At 37.5% G+C, this 23,091-nt stretch overlaps 3 protein-coding genes across 3 annotated transcripts; all 3 read right to left on the bottom strand.

Annotated features, from left to right (window-relative positions):
- Positions 1-306: 306 nt before the first annotated feature.
- On the bottom strand, positions 307-1,230 carry LOC109576970 (olfactory receptor 5V1-like). Its single transcript, XM_019985627.2, has one exon. The coding sequence runs from the start codon at positions 1,228-1,230 to the stop codon at positions 307-309; it is 924 nt and encodes a 307-aa protein (XP_019841186.2).
- An 8,204-nt stretch (positions 1,231-9,434) lies between these two features.
- On the bottom strand, positions 9,435-10,373 carry LOC109576695 (olfactory receptor 12D3-like). Its single transcript, XM_019985340.2, has one exon. It carries the CDS (start codon positions 10,371-10,373, stop codon positions 9,435-9,437), a length of 939 nt encoding a protein of 312 aa, XP_019840899.2.
- Positions 10,374-19,315: 8,942 nt separating this feature from the next.
- Positions 19,316-20,272, bottom strand: LOC109576694 (olfactory receptor 12D3-like). Its single transcript, XM_019985339.2, has one exon. It carries the CDS (start codon positions 20,270-20,272, stop codon positions 19,316-19,318), a length of 957 nt encoding a protein of 318 aa, XP_019840898.2.
- Between the last annotated feature and the right edge of the window lie 2,819 nt (positions 20,273-23,091).

The raw sequence follows: 23,091 nt of genomic DNA, 5'->3' as shown, positions 1-23,091 counted from the left end.
TCGATGGACATGAGTCTCAGTGAACTCCAGAAGCTGTTGATGGACAGGGAGGCCTGGCGTGCTGCGATTCATGGGGTTGCAAAGAGTCAGACACAACTGAGCGACTGATCTGATCTGATCTGATCTGATACAGACTTTTTAAACAAGAGTGTTTGCTAATCACTGGCTGTGAAAATTTGCATTGACTTTTAATTTTGCTTGAGAGTAATTTGCAAAAGTCAGCTCTAAAAGTAAGATGGACAGTTTTGTAATATGTCGTTTTCTTAGAAAAGTTTACACAGCAAAAGAGAGGGAGCTTGAAGCCTGCTACTTTCTCCCCACAACTTTTGCAGCCTCTTTAATATCCTTATTCCTCAAGGAGTAGATAATAGGGTTTAACATGGGGGTGACAACACTGTACAATACTGAGATCAGTCTGTCCTTCTCCAGTGAATACGCTGATATGGGTCGTACATATGTGAAGATGGAGCTGCCATAATAGAGAAGGACAATGATCAAGTGGGAAGCACAGGTAGAAAAGGCCTTTTGCCTCCCCTCAGAAGACCTGATCCTTAAAATGGTAGAAATAATATAAAGGTAGGAAAGTATGATACACAAAAAAGGAGTCCAACCAATGAAGACCCCAATGGATAATAGGGCCAACTCATTGACAGAAGTGTCCCCACAAGACAAGATCAGCAAAGGAGGGATGTCACAGAAGAAATAATTAATCTTGTTGTTGCCACAGAAGGGCAGACGGAATGTCAGTACTGTGTGCACCACTGAGTTGAGGAAACCACCAGTCCAGCAGGAGGTTGCTAACTGGCTATACAGGACCTTGTTCATAATAACCGAATACCTTAAGGGCTTACAGATTGCAATGTAGCGATCATATGCCATAGCTGCCAGAAGCAGGGACTCTGACCCAACAAAAAAAATAAATGCAAAAAGTTGCACTATGCAACCCAAATAAGAAATGCGTTTTCTCTCTGATAGTAGATGTACCATCATCTGGGGAACATTGGTGGTGGTGTAGCAGATGTCAAGAAAAGCTAAGTTTTCCAGAAAAAAATACATGGGAGTGTGGAGGCATGGATCAATCATGGTCACCAAAATTACGAAGGTATTTCCTCCCAAAGTACAGATATATGCTACCAGGAAAATAGTGAAAAGTAAAAATTTTAACTCATTTAAGTTGGAGAATCCCAAGATGATAAACTCAAATAGAACCGTTTGGTTTTCTCCTTTCATAATACAGCTCTGGTTTTCTTTCTGAAATTGAGAACGAGGAAGCATAGATATCTGTAGTCAGGTATTGCTCCAAAAACAGGCTACGAAACTAGAAAATAAAAGTTTCACAGAGGAAAAGATATTATTTATCAAGAAAATATTAGATGGGTCTATAAAAATGCACAATCCCACAGCAAATCAACTGTATGCATTAGCACCCAGCATAAACATTATCAGCCTTTCATCTGTTGGTCAAATATTTTAAAATGAACACTACAGACAGTTTTGAATTTTCAAGTAAAACACGTGCACTAAAGGAAGAAAAGGCCCATCTACTCTGTCTTCCTGGGCTGCAGCAATTTGGAAGCTCATTGAAGACAATTGTCAGTGGGTCAGTCAACTATGCTGCCCTGATTGTAAAGCAACTATACTCCAATAAAAATTAATTAAACAAAAAACTGTGCTGCCTTGCACACTTCTGGAGGCTGACATTTGTGGATTGAATGTAGAGTCAGTTGGTCACGCTTAGAGAATTAGGAGAGCAGAAAAAGACATAGTGGTACCACGGGTTGATAATATATTTGAGGGGGAGGGCAGTTCCATAAAATACAGAGGAAATTCACAATTAATCTTACCGTATAGATCTTACAGTTCAAGATGCTCAGACTTGGGCATTCAGCTAATAAAAATAAGTTCTGCCTGTTGAAAGCCTTTCTAAACAAACAAACAAAAAAAACTCTTTATAAAGGGAGAATGAATTAATATTTTATTTATCATTTACTGTACAAAGTTTATCCTGTACTTTATGCCACTAGGAATCACTACAGCAAAGGTGTACTAGAGCTAGCTATTACTGGTTCAAAAAAGCTTGTTGTTAATGTCCAGAAATTTTGTAGGCAAGATATTAAGCACAAGCATTATTTAAAATGAAATTACGTAAACTTCCAATTGAGTAAATTATATTAAAAACAGAGGTAACTTACACAAGACATCACTCCATCATTTTACATGTTCCTCTTATCTTTACTTTAGAGATTATTGCTTTTATTGTATGTGTATGATGGAGATGCCATAAAATGGCTTGCTACTGATCTTTTATTCCCAAACTCATGTTCAGTGAATCATATCGATAGCTTGCAACTAGTCACAGTGGAAGTATTTATGCCAAGGAGCTGGTAATTCTACAAACTATGAGATTGATTCATGGTTTTGTTGATTGTCTAGGCTTAAGAAAGTGGTGGGAATATGTTAATGATGTCTGCCTGCTTAGTCGCTCGGTCATGTCCAGCTCTTTGTGACCCCATGGACTGTAGCCTGACCAGGTTCCTCTGTCCAAGGGATTCTCCAGGCAAGAATACAGGATGGGTTGCCATTCTCTTCTCTATGGGAGCTTCCTGACCCAGGAAGCAGATCCGGGTCTTCTGTGTTAAAGGCAGAGTCTTTACTCTCTGAGCCACTGGGGAAGCCCTGTTGGTGATGCAGTTTAAACTTAAAACTGTGTCATGTTTGTAGCCATTATACTGTAAATAACACAAAAAGTGGAGGAACGTTTCTTCCAGCATTCAAAAAGTTTTGTACTTTTAGTAAAACTAATGTCACTGACAAATGAGAGAAATTCAGACATATAACTTCCTTGATTCACTTTCATCTTACTTATTAACATAGACAAACATATCAAACACTAATAGAATTCAGCAATGATGTGAGAGACGTCTTTGTTGAATTGACGTTCACAGAATACTATTGTTAATTTTTGCTAAATGCTTGAATCTATAGCCGCACTATAGCTGAATTCAACTACTGTTTGATCAAGTTAGACTGTATTCAAGGACTTATTTACAGCTCTCAAGTCCATTCACTCTCACACACTCCTGGATAACCATTTCAAACCTCCAGCTATGCTTTTTCTCTATATTTATTCTCAAATGCTAATCTTGCTTTCTTGTCTATGAGAAATTTGAAGCAATTGAAAAGAACTTCCAGACTCAGCATCACATGTGTTTGCTTCTATGTACAAGTCTGCTTTCCCATCTGTGTCTATATTACTAGAGAGTGACTGCCTGTGCTTTTTTAAAAATTCAGTTTTGATTGGAGGATAATTTCTTTACAATGTTGTGTCACTTTCTGCTGTACAACAACATGAATCAGCCATAGGTATACATATATCTCCTCCCTTTTGAGCTCCCCCTCACCCCCACCTGTGTTTTTTTTTTTTAAATATTGTAGTGGTTTTTGGCATACATTGACATGAATCAGCCATGAGTGTACATGTGTTCCCCATCCTGAACCCCACTCCCACCTCCCAAAAGCACAAGCCAACCTTCTCACTTGTGCTTTTGATGACACCCCCTCACTTAATCAAGTGTGCACTCCAGCAATGGTACTCTCTCCTCTGTAATTCTTTTTTCTTTCTCTGATGAAGCATTCTCTTCAGCAAAGGAACAGGCTATTATTTCTCCTAACACAGTCTTTTGGACTCTGTGGGAGAGGGAGAGGGTGGGATGATTTGGGAGAATGGCATTGAAACATGTATAATATCATATATGAAACGAGTTGCCAGTCCAGGTTCGATGCACAATACTGGATGCTTGGGGCTGGTGCACTGGGATGACCCAGAGGGATGGTATGGGGAGGGAGGAGGGAGGAGGGTTCAGGATGGAGAACACGTGTATACCTGTGCAGATTCATGTTGATGTATGGCAAAACCAATACAATATTGTAAAGTTAAAAAATAAAATAAAATAAAAATTTGTTGTCTTTCTTTTTCACTATTTTTCTTTACCATCCCATTTTCCTGATATTTATATCAAAACTTCTCAAAAACAATAACTAAACTGATGGTCTCATTTCCTATTCTTTGCCATCTCTTGAACTTACTTTGTTAGACCTTTATCTCAATGTTCCCCCAATTCCTAGCTGTTGGATCAATTATGAAATGTTTATACACAGAATCTTACTGCTTATTTTCACTTCTCTAGCTACCGAGTCCTCACTATGTCTCAGTTAATATTTATAATCTTATTCTCAATAGTTTAATGCTTCTAATCTTGCCCAGTGCATGCAGTGCTTAGTTGTTTGGTTGTGTCCAACTCTTTGTGACACCATGGACTGTAGCTCACCAGGCTTCTCTGTCCATGGGGATTCTCCAGGCAAGAATACTGGAGTGGGTTGCCATGCTCTCCTCCAGGGGATCTTCCCCACCCAAGGATTGAACCCAGGTCTCCTGCATTGCAGGCAGATTCTTTACTGGCTGAGCCACCAGTGAAGCCCAATTATGTGTAAATCACCTTCCATCATCATGCTTCCACTCATAACCCTCCAATCACCCTAGCTCAAATTGTAAATTCAATTTTTTTTTTTGCTGCTTTTCCCAGTTTGTGGGAGTCTTATTTCCCCCTCTAAGGATAGAACTAGGGCCCACCACAGTGAAAGCACTGAGCCATAACCACTGGACCACTAGGGAATTCCCTATAAAATCAGATTCTTAAAAAAATACTACAAGCTCTGTAAAATCTTTTTCTTTTCACTCTTCCAGCCTAATTTCCCCCCTTTCTCCCCTTTGTTCACTCAGTCAAGTCACACTGGCCTCTTTACTGTTCCCCTTTGCTCTTCTCCATGGCTAGCTATCTGACAAAAGTCTTAACTTTATTTAAATCTTACCTCAAATAACATTTATTTAATGAGACCCACTCTGATCATCCTACTGGTGCCCTCCTACACTCTAAACCCCTCTCATGCTCCTTTCATTTCCCCATGACACATAGCACCTTCTGAAATCCATATATAATTTATCTATTTATCCTGCTTATTGTGGATTGCCTATTCCCCTAGTTGGATATGGGCTCTTCTAGTGACTCAGTCAGTAAAGAATTTTCCTGCAGTGCAGGAGACTCGGCTTTGACACCTTAGTCAGGAAGCTTCTCTGGAGATGGGAATGGCAACTCACTCCAGTATTCTTGCCTGGAGAATTCCCTGGACAGAGGAGCCTGATGGGCTACAGTCCATAGGGTTGCAAAGAGTTGGACACAACTGAGCGACTAACACAAGTTGTATATAAGTTTTACAATATCAGTGTATTGACTGTTAATGATGCGTTCTGAGCATCTAGAACAGTCCCTGGCACACAACACATATTTGTTCATTAAATCAGTCTTCCAGATCTCCTTTCATAAAGAATTAACTTAGTTAATTTCTCTTTGCAGAAGACTCATAGGTAAATCTCTTTGTTTTTCCAAGACAACTTATGTTAGCCCCACTTACCCAGTTTGGTTTAATTTGATTTGCTGTCTTGATTCAACCAGGAGTTGTCAAGGAGGAAAATGTTACCCTTATAAAGAAGGATTAGCCTCTCCCTCATATTCTCATGTGAACAGGAATGAAATTGTCTCCTTCAGTGTTACCATCTCTGGCCACTTATGTTTGGAACCACCGTAAGTGTGGCAGGAAGCTGCTGCTCTCTTCGAACTCACATGCCTAACACCAGAAACCCTCTTCTTTCCTCCTGTTTATGTAATGTCTTTAGAAAAGCATACACAGTGTAGTGAAAATCTAATTACTTTTCCCCAAATAGCAATGATGAAGACTTTGGAGACTTTGAATATCTTACTAGTAATTAGGGTATATTATAAAATTGTTTGTGGGCTTCCCCAGGTGGCACTAGAGGTAAATAACCCACCTGCCAATACAGGGGCCATAAGAGACAGGGTTCAGTCCCTGGGTTGGGAAGATCCTGGAGGAGGGCATGGTGACCCACTCGAGTATTCTTGCTTGGAGAATCCCTTGGACAGAGCACCCTGGCAGGCTATGGTCCATAAGGTTGGAAAGAGTTGGACATGACTGAAGTGATTCAGCATGGATGCATAAAATTGTTTATAGTGGCAGAATTTAAAAGAACAATACTGCTATTATTATTTTGCACAAAATAATACTGCCATTATAAATTTTCCATAACATTATATCCTTATTGCTGGATATAGTTGAAAATTATCATGATTGCTGTTGCTTTTATTGTTGTATTTAAAATGATGTTCAAGTGACCTTCATTATATAATTATGTAAATTTAAATAGCATGTAATTTCAGAAACTTAAATTTTTAAAGACTATATTTTTATACTATTTGTCTCATTTGAGTCACATAACAACTTTTAAGATGGGTGTATATTTGTAGGCAAAATTCCAAGATAAATCCTAACAAACCTAACCTGTGTATAATCTCCTCCCTTTGAGTATAGGCAGAACATATGAACATAAGGTGATATTACTTCCATAATTATATGGCAAAATATATATATTTTACAGATGTAATGATATCCTCAAGTTAATTAGCATTAAAATAGGAAGATTCTCCAGGTGGGTCTGACATAATCATGTGGACCTGTCTGAGTTGAAAAGGTCAGAGTTAAATTAGAAGAGGAATTTAAGTGTGAGAAGTTCTCCACTCTTGCTTAAACATGATTAGAAGTGTAGGCAGCCTCTAAAAATCAGCAGTAGCTTCAACTGACATTCAACAAGGAAATGAAGATCTCTTTCTACAACTGTAAGGAATTTGGCCAACAACCTGAATGAGCTTGGATTCCAGAAAGGAATGCAGCCCAGCCAACAGCTTGATTTCAGCCATTTGATAAACTTAGCAGAAAACCCAGACATAACACACCTGGAATTCTAACCTACAAAACCAACAACTAAGCTAATAAATGATTGTCATTTTAATAGAAATGACAATAGAAAATAGTACAGTGAAATTATTTCTATATGAGAATTTTACAAATAATAAATAATGCAGAAGGGTCATGTAAAATTGCATCTTCTCACAGAACACTATTTCTCACTATTCCACATCTATCTCCTTATACCTAAAGTATCAAAATACATTTGTTTGACAATATAAATCTTTATTCCCACATAGAAGCAATGGTTATGTCCTCTCCAACTCCCTGTTATTTTCCATCTGAGAAATTTCATGCAAGTTCATTGTGATAAAAATAATAGAGAAATAGAGGCAATTGTTCAACAGAGTAAAATCTTAAAAGATAACATAATATTTAAAAGTTTTGCTTTTTATCTTCTGTAAAATATCATCATAGCCACTGTAATCAATTGACAATATTAGGCATTTCATATTTTTATTCTAGTCATTATGCATATATTTTTCTGCCCCACAAATTTCAGCCAGTTTTCTTGGTGAAGAGATTCATAGAAATTCAGCCATGAAAATTATTCTAGATATCATCTAAATCTACAAGTAAAACATTCAATGTTAACATGGTTAGATTAAGTCCATGTTCCCTTCTTATCTTCTAAAATTTTCCTAAAAGAAATGATAGAGGAATAAATCCAAATTTTATTTTTAAAAAATTAAGAAAAGTCTGAATCCCAGAACAATAAAATAGAAATAAATGCTTAGAAAACAATGGAGATAAAACAAGGGAGTAGAAGATGTTAAGAAAGGAAGCCCACTGGTGCAAAGCTAAGAAAAAGCTGCTGAATTTCCCTTTGTTAAGTAAGTTGCATAAGCTAAGCTATTAATCAGTCAGCAGTAGGAATTTTTCTTGACCTGATTTGGTTTCAAGGAGTAGTCAGCATGGACTCAAAGAATCAAAGAAGCAAGCTGCATTTGACAGAATTATTTCAGGAAGGAAGTGATGATGTAGCGAGAAACTCTGTGTATTTGAAGGAAATAGTCTGTTATTAAAGCTGTGAGGAGAACAGATCTACAACTGCAAATCTCAGTTGCTTTACAAAGAAAGAAATCACCTCACTTCAAAAACCAGATCCAAAAAGCTTCAGCTAAAGTTACACTTTTGGCAACAGTTTGGCAACACAAACCTTCAAGAGGAGAACTGAAAGTCAGTCAACATATTAAAAATCCTTCTGAAGGAGTCAGAGAGCTGACCAGGCAGTGAGGACCTGCAGGACTAAGATCTAGAACAGGAGGGCAGTACAGAAAGGAGGGTGCAGCATTTTTTTTAACCATTTTTCTCCTTGAGGTACAAGTATACCTTAATTTTTTTTGTATTTTAGTTTACTGCAGTCCACAGATATTGTGCTTTTTTTTTTTTTTTTTTTTTTTTACAAATTGAAGATCTATGGCAGCCCAGCATTGAGCGAGCTTGTCAGCACAATTTTCCAAACAGCATTTGCCCACTTTGAATCTCCTGTTACATTTTGGTAATTCTCACAATATTTCAAACTTTTTCAGTGTTATTATATTCATTATGGTTATCTGTGATCAGTGATCTTTGATGCTATTACTACAGCTCAATGAAGGTTCAGATGATGGCGAGGAAAAGTGTTTTTAATGAAGATACATACTTTGTTTTAGACATAATTCTACTGTACATTTAATAGATTACACACTATGGTATGAACGTATGCAGTGGGGAAAAAGTATTCACATGACTTGCTTTATTGCCACATCTGCTTTAGGGCTGGAAACAAGCCCGCAGCATCTCTGAGGTATGCCTGTACTGGCATATTCTGAAAAGAAGTCATAAGAAAATATTTGAGAAGATTTCGTTTATCCTAACATTAATGATTATTTCTACGTCACTAGTATCTTGTGGACCACTACGCTTAGACTGTTATACCTTTTTGGTAATTTTATCAAGGATCAAATACAACGCGGTTTCTCTTTTAGACAAATGATCTCTATTCATCCTAGATTTTACCTCGAATTAACATTTAGAATGTCTTTTTCACCTGCCATTTTCTGCCATACTTGTATGTTTATATTCTTATCCGATTTGTTTTAGTTATATATAAATTCCATAATGGTGAAACTATGTTTTTTTTTATTACTGCTCTTATTACCAGAAAAATTGAATTAAACCATGCCTAGAGAGAATAAATTGTCACAAATGAAGTTGTCTTTGAAAGTAAAGCCTGCATACTAATCTATGATTTTTTTAATATATTGTTCTATGCATAAAGAGGATTAGTTAGTAGGAAGGAAAACTCAATTCAAAACAATTTTATTATGCAAAAAGCAAATAAAAACTTTTATCACACGCTTGCTCTATTCATAGACTAATTCTACACTATAGATATTTCTTGGTGTTAACATAAATAAATAAAAATTAATGATCATCCTTGATGCCTCTCATCTCCCTACCATTTCTGAAATGAAAACAGAATTCAAGAAATGTATCAGATTTATTAGATATGAGAAAATGAATGTCATAAAAAGCACAGTTTTTATTTATTCCTGTTTGGCCAATGATTTTCTTTAGACAGACAGCTTCAGTTTCCTGCCAAAGACTCTCTTCAAAGCCAACTTCACTTCCTTATTCCTAAGGGTGTATATCAATGGATTCAGCAGTGAAGTGACAGTGGTGTGTATGACAGCCACATACCGTCCCTGTGATACAGATGTGGCAGAGGCAGGGGGGATGTAGGTGAGCCCCACAGTTCCATAAAACAGAGATACGACCATGAAATGAGAGGCACATGTGGACAGAGCCTTGTGGAGCTCACAGCAGGTCCGGTTCTTGAACAGAAGGAAGCCAATAATATACAAGTAGGAGAGGAAAGTGAGAAAGCATGCTGCCATAGATAAGCTGCCAGTGACAATAAAAATGAGCCACTGATTGAGCCATATGTCACCACAAGCCAACTCTAAGAGGGGCTTCACATCGCAGAAGAAGTAGTTGAGTTTCAAAGAGTGGCAAAAGTTCAGACGTGCAGTCATGACAGAATGCATCAGAGCATAAAAGAAACTGGTGATCCAGGCCACAGTTGCCAGGAGAATACATGCCTTGAGGTTCATGATAAGAGTGTAGCGAAGTGGATAGCAGATGGCCACAAATCGGTCAAAACCCATAATGGCCAGCAAGATGGACTCAGTGCAGCCCAGAAAGTGGAAGAAGTGTAGCTGAGTGATGCAGCCCAGGAAAGATACGGCCTTATGAGCAGAGAGGAGGTTTGCCATTAGTATGGGCAGTGTCACTGAAGAATAGCAGATATCCAGACAAGAAAGATTTCCCAGGAAAAAATACATAGGGGAGTAGAGTCTTGGCTCCGAGATGACAACCACTAATATGGACCCATTTCCAAACAGATCAATCATGTATATAATCAGGAGGGTCACAAAGAGAACAGGCTGTAGCTCCTGAGTGGAGGTCAGTTCCAGCAGGAGAAACTCATTCACTGTGGTAACGTTCTCCATCGCTCTGAGAAGGAGTGATAACAATTAGTAAAGCTGCTCTAGTAGACTGTATGGGTTAAATGAAGCAAGTTCATCATCTGAAAGTATATAAGGATGATCTATGGTGAGTAAAATGGTTAGAAATGCTAGAATTAAATTCACTTGCGACATAATTAAGGACAGAAATTTGTGATAAATTCTGAGTTAGTGTGATATATGTGATACATAGAACAAAGAAGCATATTTAGGATGCTGAGTTAAACCTATAAAGCAACTCATAGATAATAAAAGCAGATATTTAGTGAACACAGTAAGAGAACAGGACTCAGTTTTAGCCTCATTGTAGCATTAAAATTAGTGTATCTAAAGTCTTGTCAGATGTATTTGTAAAAATTTAAATATTTTTAAATGGACATAATAGACACACTTCTCATTTCTGGTACAAATAGAAACTTAGCAATAGTCCTAAATATCCGCTTAAAAAAATAAGAGTAGGTTCTCCACAATCTAAACCTTCATGAAACTAGAAAAAAAAATTGTAAACCCCAAAATTTCAAATCATGTGTAGGCAGAGGGGATACAAATCAGCAGATTTGATGTCAGCATCACAAGAGGGCATCACAGCAGCAAGGTTATTTATGCAGGAAAATCCCAAAGTACTAAGAAGTTTTAGTAGCAAAAGAGTATTGAAAACAGCAGAAAATTATCAGTCTCAGAAAGAGAGTGCCTCACATTGAGAGTGAATTTTTCCAGAATACCAGAAAACAAGCAAGTCAGTGTGCACATAATGATGAAGAGAAAAGTATGTTACCACAAAGACAGTAAAAATGTTGCAACTGAAGAGGGGACCAATGAGCCAAGAATCTGGGGAAAATATCCTATCCCCCATGCCATATAAACCTCCTGATAACTTGCCCCCCAAATCCAACTTGTTCATATATAAACAATAAATAGATAAACTTCTATATGCACATGAAAGTATGATAAGAAACAAACAGAAAAATAGATAATCATGATTTCTCAACAGAATTACATCACCTGAAAGAAATATTTGTAGTGAAACAGAAAAATGGCAGCCCAGCACTCCTAAGAGAAGCCACTAAAACTACAACATACTTTTTAGTCAGGAAAAAATATACAAATATTCAAAACGGAAATTCAAATTAAAATTCAATGATATATTATTTTGACAAAGATTAAAATGTTTGCAACATTTATTTTCTTGAAGGTGGTGAAATACACACAGATGGGGATGTCAATTGATTTAATCTCTAACAGACATTTTAGTAATAATGGATGTGAGAGTTGGACCATAAAGAATGCTGAGCACCAAAGAACTGCTGCTTTTGAATTATAGTGCTGGAGATGACTCTTGAAAGTCCCTTGGACAGCAAGATCAAACAGCAAGACCCTAAAGAAAATCAACCCTGGATTTCGATGAAAGGACTGATGCTAAAGCTGAAGCTCCAGTACTTTAGCCACCTGAAGCAAACAGTCAACTCAACGGAAAAGACCCTGATGCTGGGGAAGATTGAAAGCAATAGGAGAAGCAGGTGACAGAAGATGAAATTGTTAGACAGCATCGCCAACTCAATGGACATGAATTTGAGCAAACTCTGGGAGATAAATAGTGAAGGACAGAGAAACCTGGTGTGCTGCAGTCCGTGGGGTCACAAAGAGTTAGACACAACTTAGCGACTAAACAACAACAAAATTACACAAAACATCACTCCCTAATCATTTTAGATGTTCCTATTATCTGCATGTTTAGAGTTTATCACTTTTATTGTATCTGTATGTTAGAGATGCCATAAAATGACCTGTTCATTTATTCCCAAATTCACATTCAGTGAACCACATTAACAGCTTGCAGTTGGTCATGGCGGAAGTGCTTATGCCAAGGAATTGGTAAATTCTACAAATTATAAGCATGGTTTATGGTTTTTTGATTGTCTAGGCTTAAGAAAGTGATGGAAATGATGCAGATTAAACTTAAAAGTGTGTCATATTTGTAGCCATTATATTGTGAATAACGCAAAAATGGAGGAACATTTCTTCTGGTATTCAAAAAGTTTTGTACTTTAGGAAAACTAATATCACTGACCAATGAGAGAAATCCAGGCATATAACTTCCTTGATTCACTTTTGTCTTTGTTATTAACATAAACATATCAAACCCTAATGGAATTCATCAATGATGCAAGAGATTTCTTTGTTGAATTGACATTCACAGAATGCTAATATTGATTTTTGCTAAATACTTGCTGAAATTCAACTATATTTGAAATTCACACCATAGCTAAAATTCAACCTCTATTTGATCAAGTTACAATGTATTCAGGAATTATTTACAACTGTCAAGTCCATTCACCCTCACACATTCCTGGATAACCATTTCAAACCTCCAGCCAACATTCTTCTCCATATTGACTGTCCAATACTGACCTTGCTTCCTTGTCTATAAGAAATTTGAAGCAATTGAAAAGAACTTCCAGACTCACTATCATTTGTGTCTATATTATTAGAAAGTGATTGCACTTTCTTTTTATTTTTAATTGAGGATAATTGCTTTATAATGGTGTATTAGTTTCTGTCATATAACAATGTGAATCATACAGATATCTTCTCCCTCATGAGCCTTTCTCCCTGCCCAACCTGTGCTTTTTTAAAGCCAAAGCTCTTGCTTGTCCTTTCAATGATACCCATTTGTTTAATCAGGTGTGCACTCCCACAATGCCATTCTCTCTTCCATAATTATTTTTCCTTTGTCTAATGTAACATTCTCTTCAGCAAAGGAACATTTAAAAGTCTTCCTTTCTCTCTGTTTTTCTTCACTGTCCATTTCCTCTGATCTTTACATCAAAGCTTCTCACAAACAATGTTTAAATTGATGGTCTCCACTCTTATTCTTTCCTGTCTCTCTTCAACCTATCTCATTAGACCTTTACTTCAGTATTGCCCTGAACTCTAGTTGTCGGATCAATTATGAAACGCATATGCACAGAATCTTCCACTTATTTTCACTTCTCTAGCTATCAAGTGAGTCCATGTCATGTCTCAGTTATTATTATTAACAGTTATAGTATTATTATTAATAGCTTCTTGCTTCTAACCTTACCTGTAAATCACCTCCCATCATCATGCTTTTTCTTATAACCCTCCCACCACACTTCAGCTCAGATTGTAAATTCAAACTTATTTATTCATTGCCACACCACACAGCTTGTGTGATCTTAGTCCCCCAACCAGAGATGGAACCAGGACACTTGGCGTGAAAGTGTGGAGTTCTAACCACTGGACAACCAGGAAATTCTCCATAAACTCAAATTCTAAGAAAGACTACAAGCTCTGTAATGTCTTTTTCTTTTTACTCTTCCAGCCTAATTTTCTCCCTTTCTCCCCTGAGTTCAATCAGTCAAGTCACACTGGCCTCTTTGCTGTTCCCCTTTGCTCTTCCCCATGACTAGCTGTCTGATAAAAGCCCTAACTTCATTTCAATCTTACCTCAAATGGTATTTATTCAATGAGACCCACTCTGATCATCCTACTGGGGCTCTCATACACTCCATACCCCCTTCACTCTCCTTTCATTTCCCCATGACACATAACACCTTCTGAAATCCCATATCATTTATTTATTTTTTTATTCTCTTTATTGTGTATTACCTACTCCTCTAGTTGGATATAATCTTTACAAAGTCAGTGTATTATCTCTTAATGATGTCTTCTGAGCATCTATAACAGTACCTGACACACAACACGTATTTGTTCATTGTTAAATCAATCTTTCTAGTCTCCTTTCATGAGGAATTAACTTAGCTGATTTCCCTTTGCAGAAAACTCATAGAAAGTCTCTTTGTTTTTTCAAGACAACTTATTTTTGCCCCACTTACCCAGTTTGGTTTAATTTGATTTGCTGTGGTATAGGTTCAACCAGGAGTTGTCATGAAGAAAAATGTTAACCTTATAAAGAAATAATAGCCTCTCTCTCATATTATTATGTGAACAGGAGTGAAATTTTCTCCTGTGGTGTTACCATCTGTGCCCACTTATGTTTGGAACAACTGGAAGTGTGGCTGGACTCTTCTGTTCTCGTCCAACTCACATACCCAACACCAGGAACCCTCTTCTTTATAAACCCTCCTGTTTATATAATTTCTTTAAAACACACACACACACACACAGCATACTGAGAATCTAATTACTTTTCCCCAAATAGCAATGATGAAGACTTTGGGGACTTTAGGTATCTTACTGGTAATTAAGGTATACTGTAAAATTGTCTACAGGGGCAAAATAAGAAAAATACCATTATTATCCGGAGAAGGCAATGGCACCCCACTCCAGTACTCTTGCCTGGAAAATCCCATGGATGGAGGAGCCTGGTAGGCTGCAGTTCATGGGGTCGCTAACAGTCGGACACGACTGAGCGACTTCACTTTCACTTTTCACTTTTCACTTTCATGCATTGGAGAAGGAAATGGCAACCCACTCCAGTGTTCTTGCCTGGAGAATCCCAGGGACGGGGAAGCCTGGTGGGCTGCCATCTATGGGGTTGCACAGAGTCAGACATGACTGAAGCGACTTAGCATACATTACCATTATTATCATTTTCCACAAAATAGTATTACCATTATAATTTTCCATAATATTAAATCCTTATAACTGGATAATGTTGGAATTTTTTATTATTGCTGTTGTTTTTATTGTTGTATTTAAATGATGTTAATGTGAACTTCATTACATAATTACATAAATTTAAATAGCATACAATTAGACAAATAAGAGAAGCAACTGTTCAAAAAAGAGTGAAATCTTAAAAAGCATAATATCTAAAAGTTTTGCTTTTAAAAATTTATTTATTTATTATTTTGTCTGCTCTGGATCTTCATTGCTGCACGAGATTTTCTCTAGTTGCAGTGAGTGGGGCCCGCTCTCTAGATGTGGTGCATGGGCTTCTCACTGCAGCAGCTTCTCTTGTTGCAGAGCACTAGCTCTAACACACGAGCTTCACTAGTTTCAGCACTTGCATTCAGTAGCTGTGGTTCTTGGGCTTTAGAGCAGAGGCTCAATATTTGCATGCCTGGGATTACTTGCTCTGAGCATTTGGATTTTCCTGGATCAGGGATTGAACCTGTGTCTCCTACATTGGCAAGCAGATTCTCTTACTCTGAGCCACCAGGGAAGACCTTAAAAGTTTTGCTTTTTATCTCTTTCTGTAAAATGTCATCATAGCCACTGTAATCAATTGACAATAATATCAAGTGATTCATTTTTTTCTAATCATTCTGCATTTATTTTGCTACCACACAAATTTCAGCCGGCTTTCTTGGTGAAGAGATTTACAGAAGTTCAGCCATGAAAATTATTATATAAATCATTTAAATCTACAAATAAAACATCCAGTGCTAATATGGCTGTTATTAAATCAGTGTTAATAACAGTATTAATAATATGGTTGGATTAATCAGTGTTCTTCTCTTATCTTCTAAAAACTTTTCTGAAAGAAATAAGGAGAAAAAGAAGCATAAATCCAAACTTTATTTCAAAACAAATATTAGAAAAAGTCTGAATCCCAGAACAATAAAATAGAAATAAATATTCAGAAAACAATGGAGGCAAGAGAAGGGAGTAGGAAGATGTCAAGAAAGGAAGTCCATTTCTGCAAAGTTAAGAAAAAGCTGCCAGATTTCTCTTTTTAAAGTAAGTAGCACAGGTTAAGATATGAATGAGACAGCAGCAGGAAATTTTCTCGACCTTGTCTGGTTCCTAGAGCAGAGCAGTCAGTGTGGACTAAAAGAAGTAAGCCGAATTAGACAGAAGTTATTTCTGGTTGGGGGCGGTGATGCAGAGAATAATTCTGCATATTTGAAGGAAATAGTCTGTTACTAAAGCTGTGAGAACAGATCTGGAGCTGCACATCTCAGCTGTTTTACAAAAGGAGAAATCACCTGACTTCAAAAGTGGAATCAAAAATGCTACAGCCCAGGTTCGATGCATGAGACAGGGCACTCAGGGCCAGTGTACTGAGATGACCCTGAGGAATGGGATGAGGAGGGAGGTAGGAGAGTGGTTCAGGACGGGGGACACATGAACACCCTTGGCTGATTCATGTCAATGCATGGTAAAAGCTACTACAATATTGTAAAGTAAGTAGCATCCAATTAAAATAAATTAATTAATTTTTAAAAAATAAAAAAAAATGCTACAGCTAAACTTATGCTTTTGGCAACAGTAGATTGCACTATTTTATATAACCCTCAGGTTGGGAACAAAAGGTTGGTCAATGTATTAAAAATCCTTCTGAAGGAGTCAGAGAGCTAACAAGGCATTGAGTATTTCCAGGACCAAGATCCAGAAGAGGGCAGTATAGGAAGGAGAGTCCAGCATTTTTCACCGTTTTTCTATTTGAGATACCTACATTTTGGGGGGCTCCAAAATCACTGCAGATGGTGACTGTAGCCATGAAATTAAAAGACACTTACTCTTGGAAGGAAAGTTATGACCAACCTAGATAGCATATTCAAAAGCAGAGATATTACTTTGCCAACAAAGGTCCATCTAGTCAAGGCTATGGTTTTTCCAGTGGTCATGTATGGATGCAAGAGTTGGACTGTGAAAAAAGCTGAGCATCGAAGAATTGATGTTTTTGAACTGTGGTGTTGGAGAAGACTCTTGAGAGTCCCTTGGACTGCAAGGAGATCCAACTAGTCCATTGTAAAGGAGATCAGCCCTCGGTGTTCTTTGGAAGGAAGGATGCTAAAGCTGAAACTCCAGTACTTTGGCCACCTCATGCGAAGAATTGACTCATTGGAAAAGACTCTGATGCTGGGAGGGATTGGGGGCAGGAGGAAGAGGGGACGACAGAGGATTAGATGGCTGGATGGCATCACCGACTCAATGGATGTGAGTTTGAGTGAACTCCGGGAGATGGTGATGGACAGGGAGGCCTGGCGCGCTGCGATTCATGGGGTTGCAAGGAGTCGGACACGACTGAGCAACTGAACTGAACTGAACTGAATACTTAGATTTATTGTTTTATTTTATTGCACTCCATGGATACTGTGTTTTTTTGTTGTTGTTACAAAATTGTAATGTTGTTACAATCTTGAAGGTCTGTGACTACTTGGCACAAGGTCTAACTAAGCAAGCCTGTTAGCTCCATTTTCCCAACAGCGTTTGCCTACTTTGAATCACCTGTCACATACTGGTAATTCTCACAGTATTTCAAAATTTTCCAGTACTTTTTATTTGTTATGGTGACCTGTGATCAGTGAACTTTGTTGCTATTACTACAGCTCACTGAAGAGTTCAGATGATAGTTAGCATTTTTTTAGCAATAAAGTATTTTTAATTAAGGTACATACATGTACATACATAATACTATTGTACACTTAATAGATTACAGTAGAGTGTACATATAACATTTACACACACTGGGAACCAAGTATTCATGTGACTTGCTTTATTGTTATATCATCTTTATGGTGATGATCTGGAAACCCACAATATCTCTGAGGTCTGCCTGTATTGGCATGTTCTGAAAAGAAATCAAAAGAAAATACTTGAGAATTTTTCCTTTATCTTAACATTAATGATTATTTTTACATCACTAAGATCTCGTGGACCACCACACTTTAACTGTTATACCTTTGTGGTAATTTTGTGTGTGTGCCCTGCTGTCATTTCAGTTGTGTCCCACTGTTTGTAAACCTATAGACTGTAGCTCACCAGGCTCCTCTGCCCATGGAACTCTCCAGGCAAGAATACTGGAGTGGGTAGCCATTCCCTTCTCCAGCGGATCTTCCTGACCCAGGGATCAAATCCAGGTCTCCTGCATTGGAGGCAGATTGCTTACTGTCTGAGCTATCAGGGAAGCCCAATTAATAGGAAGGAGAACTCAATTCAAAACAATATTATGGTGAGAAAAACAAATCAAAACCTTTATCACACACTTCTCTGTTCATAGCCTGATTTTTCTACACTATCGACATATCTTGGTGTTAACATAAGTACATAAAAATTAATGATCATCCTCGATGCCTCTCATCTTCCTACCAGCTATCAGCAAATAATGAAAGTTGAGTGTTCAAAATACATCCAGAATCTAACTGCTTCTCCTATCCCCACCATTATTACCCTTGTCTAGGCTTCCATAAATTCTCATCCAAAAGATTATAAGGAAATTCTAATTTCATCCTTGCTCCCCTACTCTCTGTTCTCAACACAGTAACATTGTGATTCTTTCACCACAGAAGTCAAGTCAAGTCAATTCTTCACTCAAATGCCCCATATCATACTAATCACCCAGAGTTAGTGCTGAAAGCCTTCAGCCAGACAACAGAATGCCCATGACATGACTATCATCAACTTTCTGCCCTTATCTCCTGCCACCCGCTTCATTACTCACTGAGCTCCAGGCATATGGGACATCTTACTGGAACAACACTCTATACCAATACTCTTTCATTCTCTGTCATTTCTACATAAAAAGCTTTATTGTCACATACTTGCATGACTCACTTCCCTACTTCCTTTGGCATTCTGCTCAAATGTCATTTCTTAAATAAGATTTCATAGACCCAATCTTACAAAAGAGTGCCCGCTGGCACATGCTCATTCTTGTTCATTCATTCTGTGTTTTATCTTCTGAAAGGCATATGCGTTAACTTGTTCATCTTATCTTTGCAAACCTTTTCAAATGAAAAAGATCCATGTCCTCATGTCAGGTACTCATGGATCTTTTCCAAGATAGTATCCTCTGCAAATTGAACACTTCTTCCTGAAAAATATATTTCAATTGAATGAATGACTAATGAAGAGTAATTGGAATCATATACATGAAGAACACAGTTACAAATGGAACAAATTTCTGATAAGAAAAGAAAATTCAAGAAATGTATCAAAAGTATTAAAATTAGAAATAAATGTCATAAACATAAAATAGAGTTTTGATTTTTTTTCTAGTGCTGCCAATGATTTTCTTTAGGCAGCTTCAGTTTCCTCCCAAACACTCTGCTCAGAGCCAACTTCACTTCCTTATTCCTAAGGGTGTATATCAATGGATTCAGCAATGAAGTGACAGTGGTGTGTATGACAGTGACATACCGCTCCTGTATTACAGAGGTGGCAGAGGTTGGGGCGATGTAGGTGAGCCCCACAGTTCCATAAAACAGAGATACCACCATTAAATGGGAGGCACATGTGGACAGAGCCTTGTGGAGCACACGACAGGTATGGTTCTTAAACAGAAGGAAGCTGATAATATACAAGTAGGAGAGGAAAGTGAAGAAGCATGGTACCATAGCTAAGCTGCCAGTGACAATAAAAATGAGCCACTGATTGAGCCGAATGTCACCACAAGCCAACTCTAAGAGGGGCTTCACATCACAAAAGAAGTGATTCAGTTTCAGAGAGTGGCAAAAGTTCAGACGTGCAGTCATGACAGAATGCATCAGAGCATAAAAGAAACTGGTGATCCAGGCCACAGTTGCCAGGAGAATACACACCTTAAGGTTCATGATAAGAGTGTAGCGAAGTGGATAACAGATGGCCACAAATCGGTCAAAACCCATAATGGCCAGCAAGATGGACTCAGTACAGCCCAGAAAGTGGAAGAAGTGTAGCTGAGTGATGCAGCCCAGGAAAGATACGGCCTTGTGAGCAGAGAGGAGGTTTGCCATTAGTATGGGCAGTGTCACTGAAGAATAGCAGATATCCAGACAAGAAAGATTTCCCAGGAAAAAATACATAGGGGAGTAGAGTCTTGGCTCCGAGATGACAACCACTAATATGGACCCGTTTCCAAACAGATCAATCATGTATATAATCAGGAGGGTCACAAAGAGAACAGGCTGTAGCTCCTGAGTGGAGGTCAGTTCCAGCAGGAGAAACTCATTCACTGTGGTAACGTTCTCCATCGCTCTGAGAAGGAGTGATAACAGTTAGTAAAGCTGCTCTAGTAGACTGTATGGGTTAAATGAAGCAAGTTCATCATCTGAAAGTATATAAGGATGATCTATGGTGAGTAAAATGATTAGAAATGCTAGAATTAAATTCACTTGCAACATAATTAAGGACAGAAATATATGATAAAATTCTGAGTCAGTGTGATATATGTGATACATAGAACTAAGAAATATATTTAGGATGCTGAGTTAAACCTATAAAGCAGCCCATATAGAATAAAGGCAGATATTCAGTGAATACAGTAAGAGAACAGGACTCAATTTTAGCCTCATTGCAGCATTAAAATTAATGTATCTAAAAAGAGTCTTGTCAGATATATTTATAAAAATTTATTTCTGGGTACAGATAGAAGCTTAGCAATAGTCCTAAATATCTTCTTTTAAAAAAGAGTAGGTTCTCCACAACCTAAGCCTTCGTAAAACTAGAAGACATTTTTTAAAATCCACAAACTTCAAATCATGTGTAGGCAGAGGGAATACAAATAAGCAGAATTGGTGTCAGCATCAGAAGAAGGCATCACAGCAACAGGGCTAATTATGTAGGAAAATCCCAAAATACCAAGCTCTTTAACGGCAAGAGAATATCGAAAACAGCAAAAAAATTCAGTCTCAGAAAAGAGTACCTCACACTGAGAGTGAATTTCTCTGGAATATCAGAAAAGAGAGAGTCAATGTGCTTGTAATGATGGAATGCAGAGAAAAGTACATTACTACAGAGGCAATAAGAATGTTGCAATATAAGAGGGGACAAATGAGCCAAGAATCTAGGGAAAATATCCTATCCCCTTTTCCATAAACCTCCTGCTGATAACTTGCCCCCCAAATTCAACTTTTTCATAGATAAACAATAATATGAGAACTTCTGCATCTACATGAAAGCACAATAAGAAAAAAACAGATAAATAGAAAATCGTGATTTCTTAATCAAATATATTTCTTCGGAAAAAAATATTTGAAGTGAAACAGAAAACTTCAGCACAACATTCCTAAGTGAAGCTATTAAAACTATAACATAATTTTTAATGAAAAAATATACAAATATTCAAAACAGAATTTCAAATTAAAACACAATGATATGCTATTTTGATGAAGATTAAAATGTTTGAGACATTATATTTGCCTGAGGGTGGTAAAATACACACAGATGAGGATGTCAGTTGATTTAATCTCTAATGGATATTTTAGCAATAACTACTAAAAATCTCACATTCAAAGCAATTCCACTTTCTAGATTGTCCTTCAGATGTGTTTGCAAATGTCAAAAATTGTGTATTTGCCATGATATTTATTTAAGCATCACCATAAGAAAGATTGCAAACAAACTAAATGACCATACGGGACTAGTTAAATAATTTTCAGTACATCAGTTCAGTTCAGTTCAGTCACTCAGTCATGTCCGACACTTTGAGACGCCATGAATCGCAGCACGCCAGGCCTCCCTGTCCATCACCAACTCCCGGAGTTCACTCAGACTCACGTCCATCGAGTCAGTGATGCCATCCAGCCATCTCATCCTCTGTCGTCCCCTTCTCCTCTTGCCCCCAATCCCTCCCAGCATCAAAGTCTTTTCCAATGAGTCAACTCTTCGCATGAGGTGGCCAAAGTACTGGAGTTTCAGCTTTAGCATCATTCCTTCCAAAGAAATCCCAGGGCTGATCTTCAGAATGGACTGGTTGGATCTCCTTGCAGTCCAAGGGACTCTCAAGAGTCTTATCCAACACCACAGTTTAAAAGCATCAATTCTTGGGTGCTCAGCTTTCTTCACAGTCCAACTCTCGCATCCATACATGACCACAGGAAAAACCATAGCCTTGACTAGACGAACCTTTGTTGGCAAAGTAATGTCTCTGCTTTTGAATATGCTATCTAGGTTGGTCATAACTTTCCTTCCAAGGAGTAAGCGTCTTTTAATTTCATAGGAAATAGTAAAACAAGGCAGCTCTTTATATACTGTTTTTTGTCTCGCACAAAAAAACATTCACAAGTACACAGGTAGAGATGCATATGTGCTGCTATATCTACTTCATACAAAAGATGCATGATTAAACAGATTAAGAAAATCAAAGCTTTTCCAACTAAGAAATTGTGCCATAAACCCATTTGTTCCACCCTATAGTTTTGACAAATTATATTCAAAGACATTCCCCAGCTACTCTCACTCACCCTTTCTAATGGTCTCAGTTTCCTTCTATAAAACACACACACATATACAAAACACCAAAAAAAAAAAAAACCCACACATTTCTACACATACAAAAACAAAAACCTTCCTTCTTACCTATTCTCTTATGTTCTACCTACTGACTGTGGCAATTCACCCTATTCTTTACTTCTCTGTGTACATCCTTGGAAAAAATATATGGTTTTGGTGCATAAGGAAACCCAAGAATGAGGGCTATAATATGTTGATTATCTCTTTGTATAAAATTATCAGAAAGATTTTAGCTGCTCAGAGTCTTATATGACAAATATCATATACCTAAGAGTAAATATAAATCACAGAGGACTTGGCCTTCATTCCCATTCTAAGCACAAAATAAGTACATTGAATCCCCTCTGAACTCTCCCTAGAGATGTTCCAAGCATAGATGTCTAGGGATCTCTTCTCAAAGGGTTATTCTCTACTTTAATATTTCAATACATAGTTATTTTGTTTTTTTAATCTATTTGGTAGAGCATTTTGCTACATTTAACTGGAAAAGAAAATTATGCTGAGCCAGTGATTTCCACTGAAAGGTTAAAGAAAGAGTAAGTATGACAATTTTTAAACA

The sequence above is a fragment of the Bos indicus genome, chromosome 23 (genome assembly GCF_029378745.1).
Source record: "Bos indicus isolate NIAB-ARS_2022 breed Sahiwal x Tharparkar chromosome 23, NIAB-ARS_B.indTharparkar_mat_pri_1.0, whole genome shotgun sequence".
Lineage (NCBI taxonomy): Eukaryota > Metazoa > Chordata > Mammalia > Artiodactyla > Bovidae > Bos > Bos indicus.
The sequence above is the reverse complement of the archived record's forward strand: the minus strand, read 5'-3'. Positions and strand labels throughout refer to the sequence as shown.

Coding starts and splice junctions, on each gene's coding strand:
- LOC109576970 (XM_019985627.2), bottom strand. CDS start 1,230: ATGAAAGGAGAAAACCAAACGGTTCTATTTGAGTTTATCATCTTGGGA.
- LOC109576695 (XM_019985340.2), bottom strand. CDS start 10,373: ATGGAGAACGTTACCACAGTGAATGAGTTTCTCCTGCTGGAACTGACC.
- LOC109576694 (XM_019985339.2), bottom strand. CDS start 20,272: ATGGAGAACGTTACCACAGTGAATGAGTTTCTCCTGCTGGAACTGACC.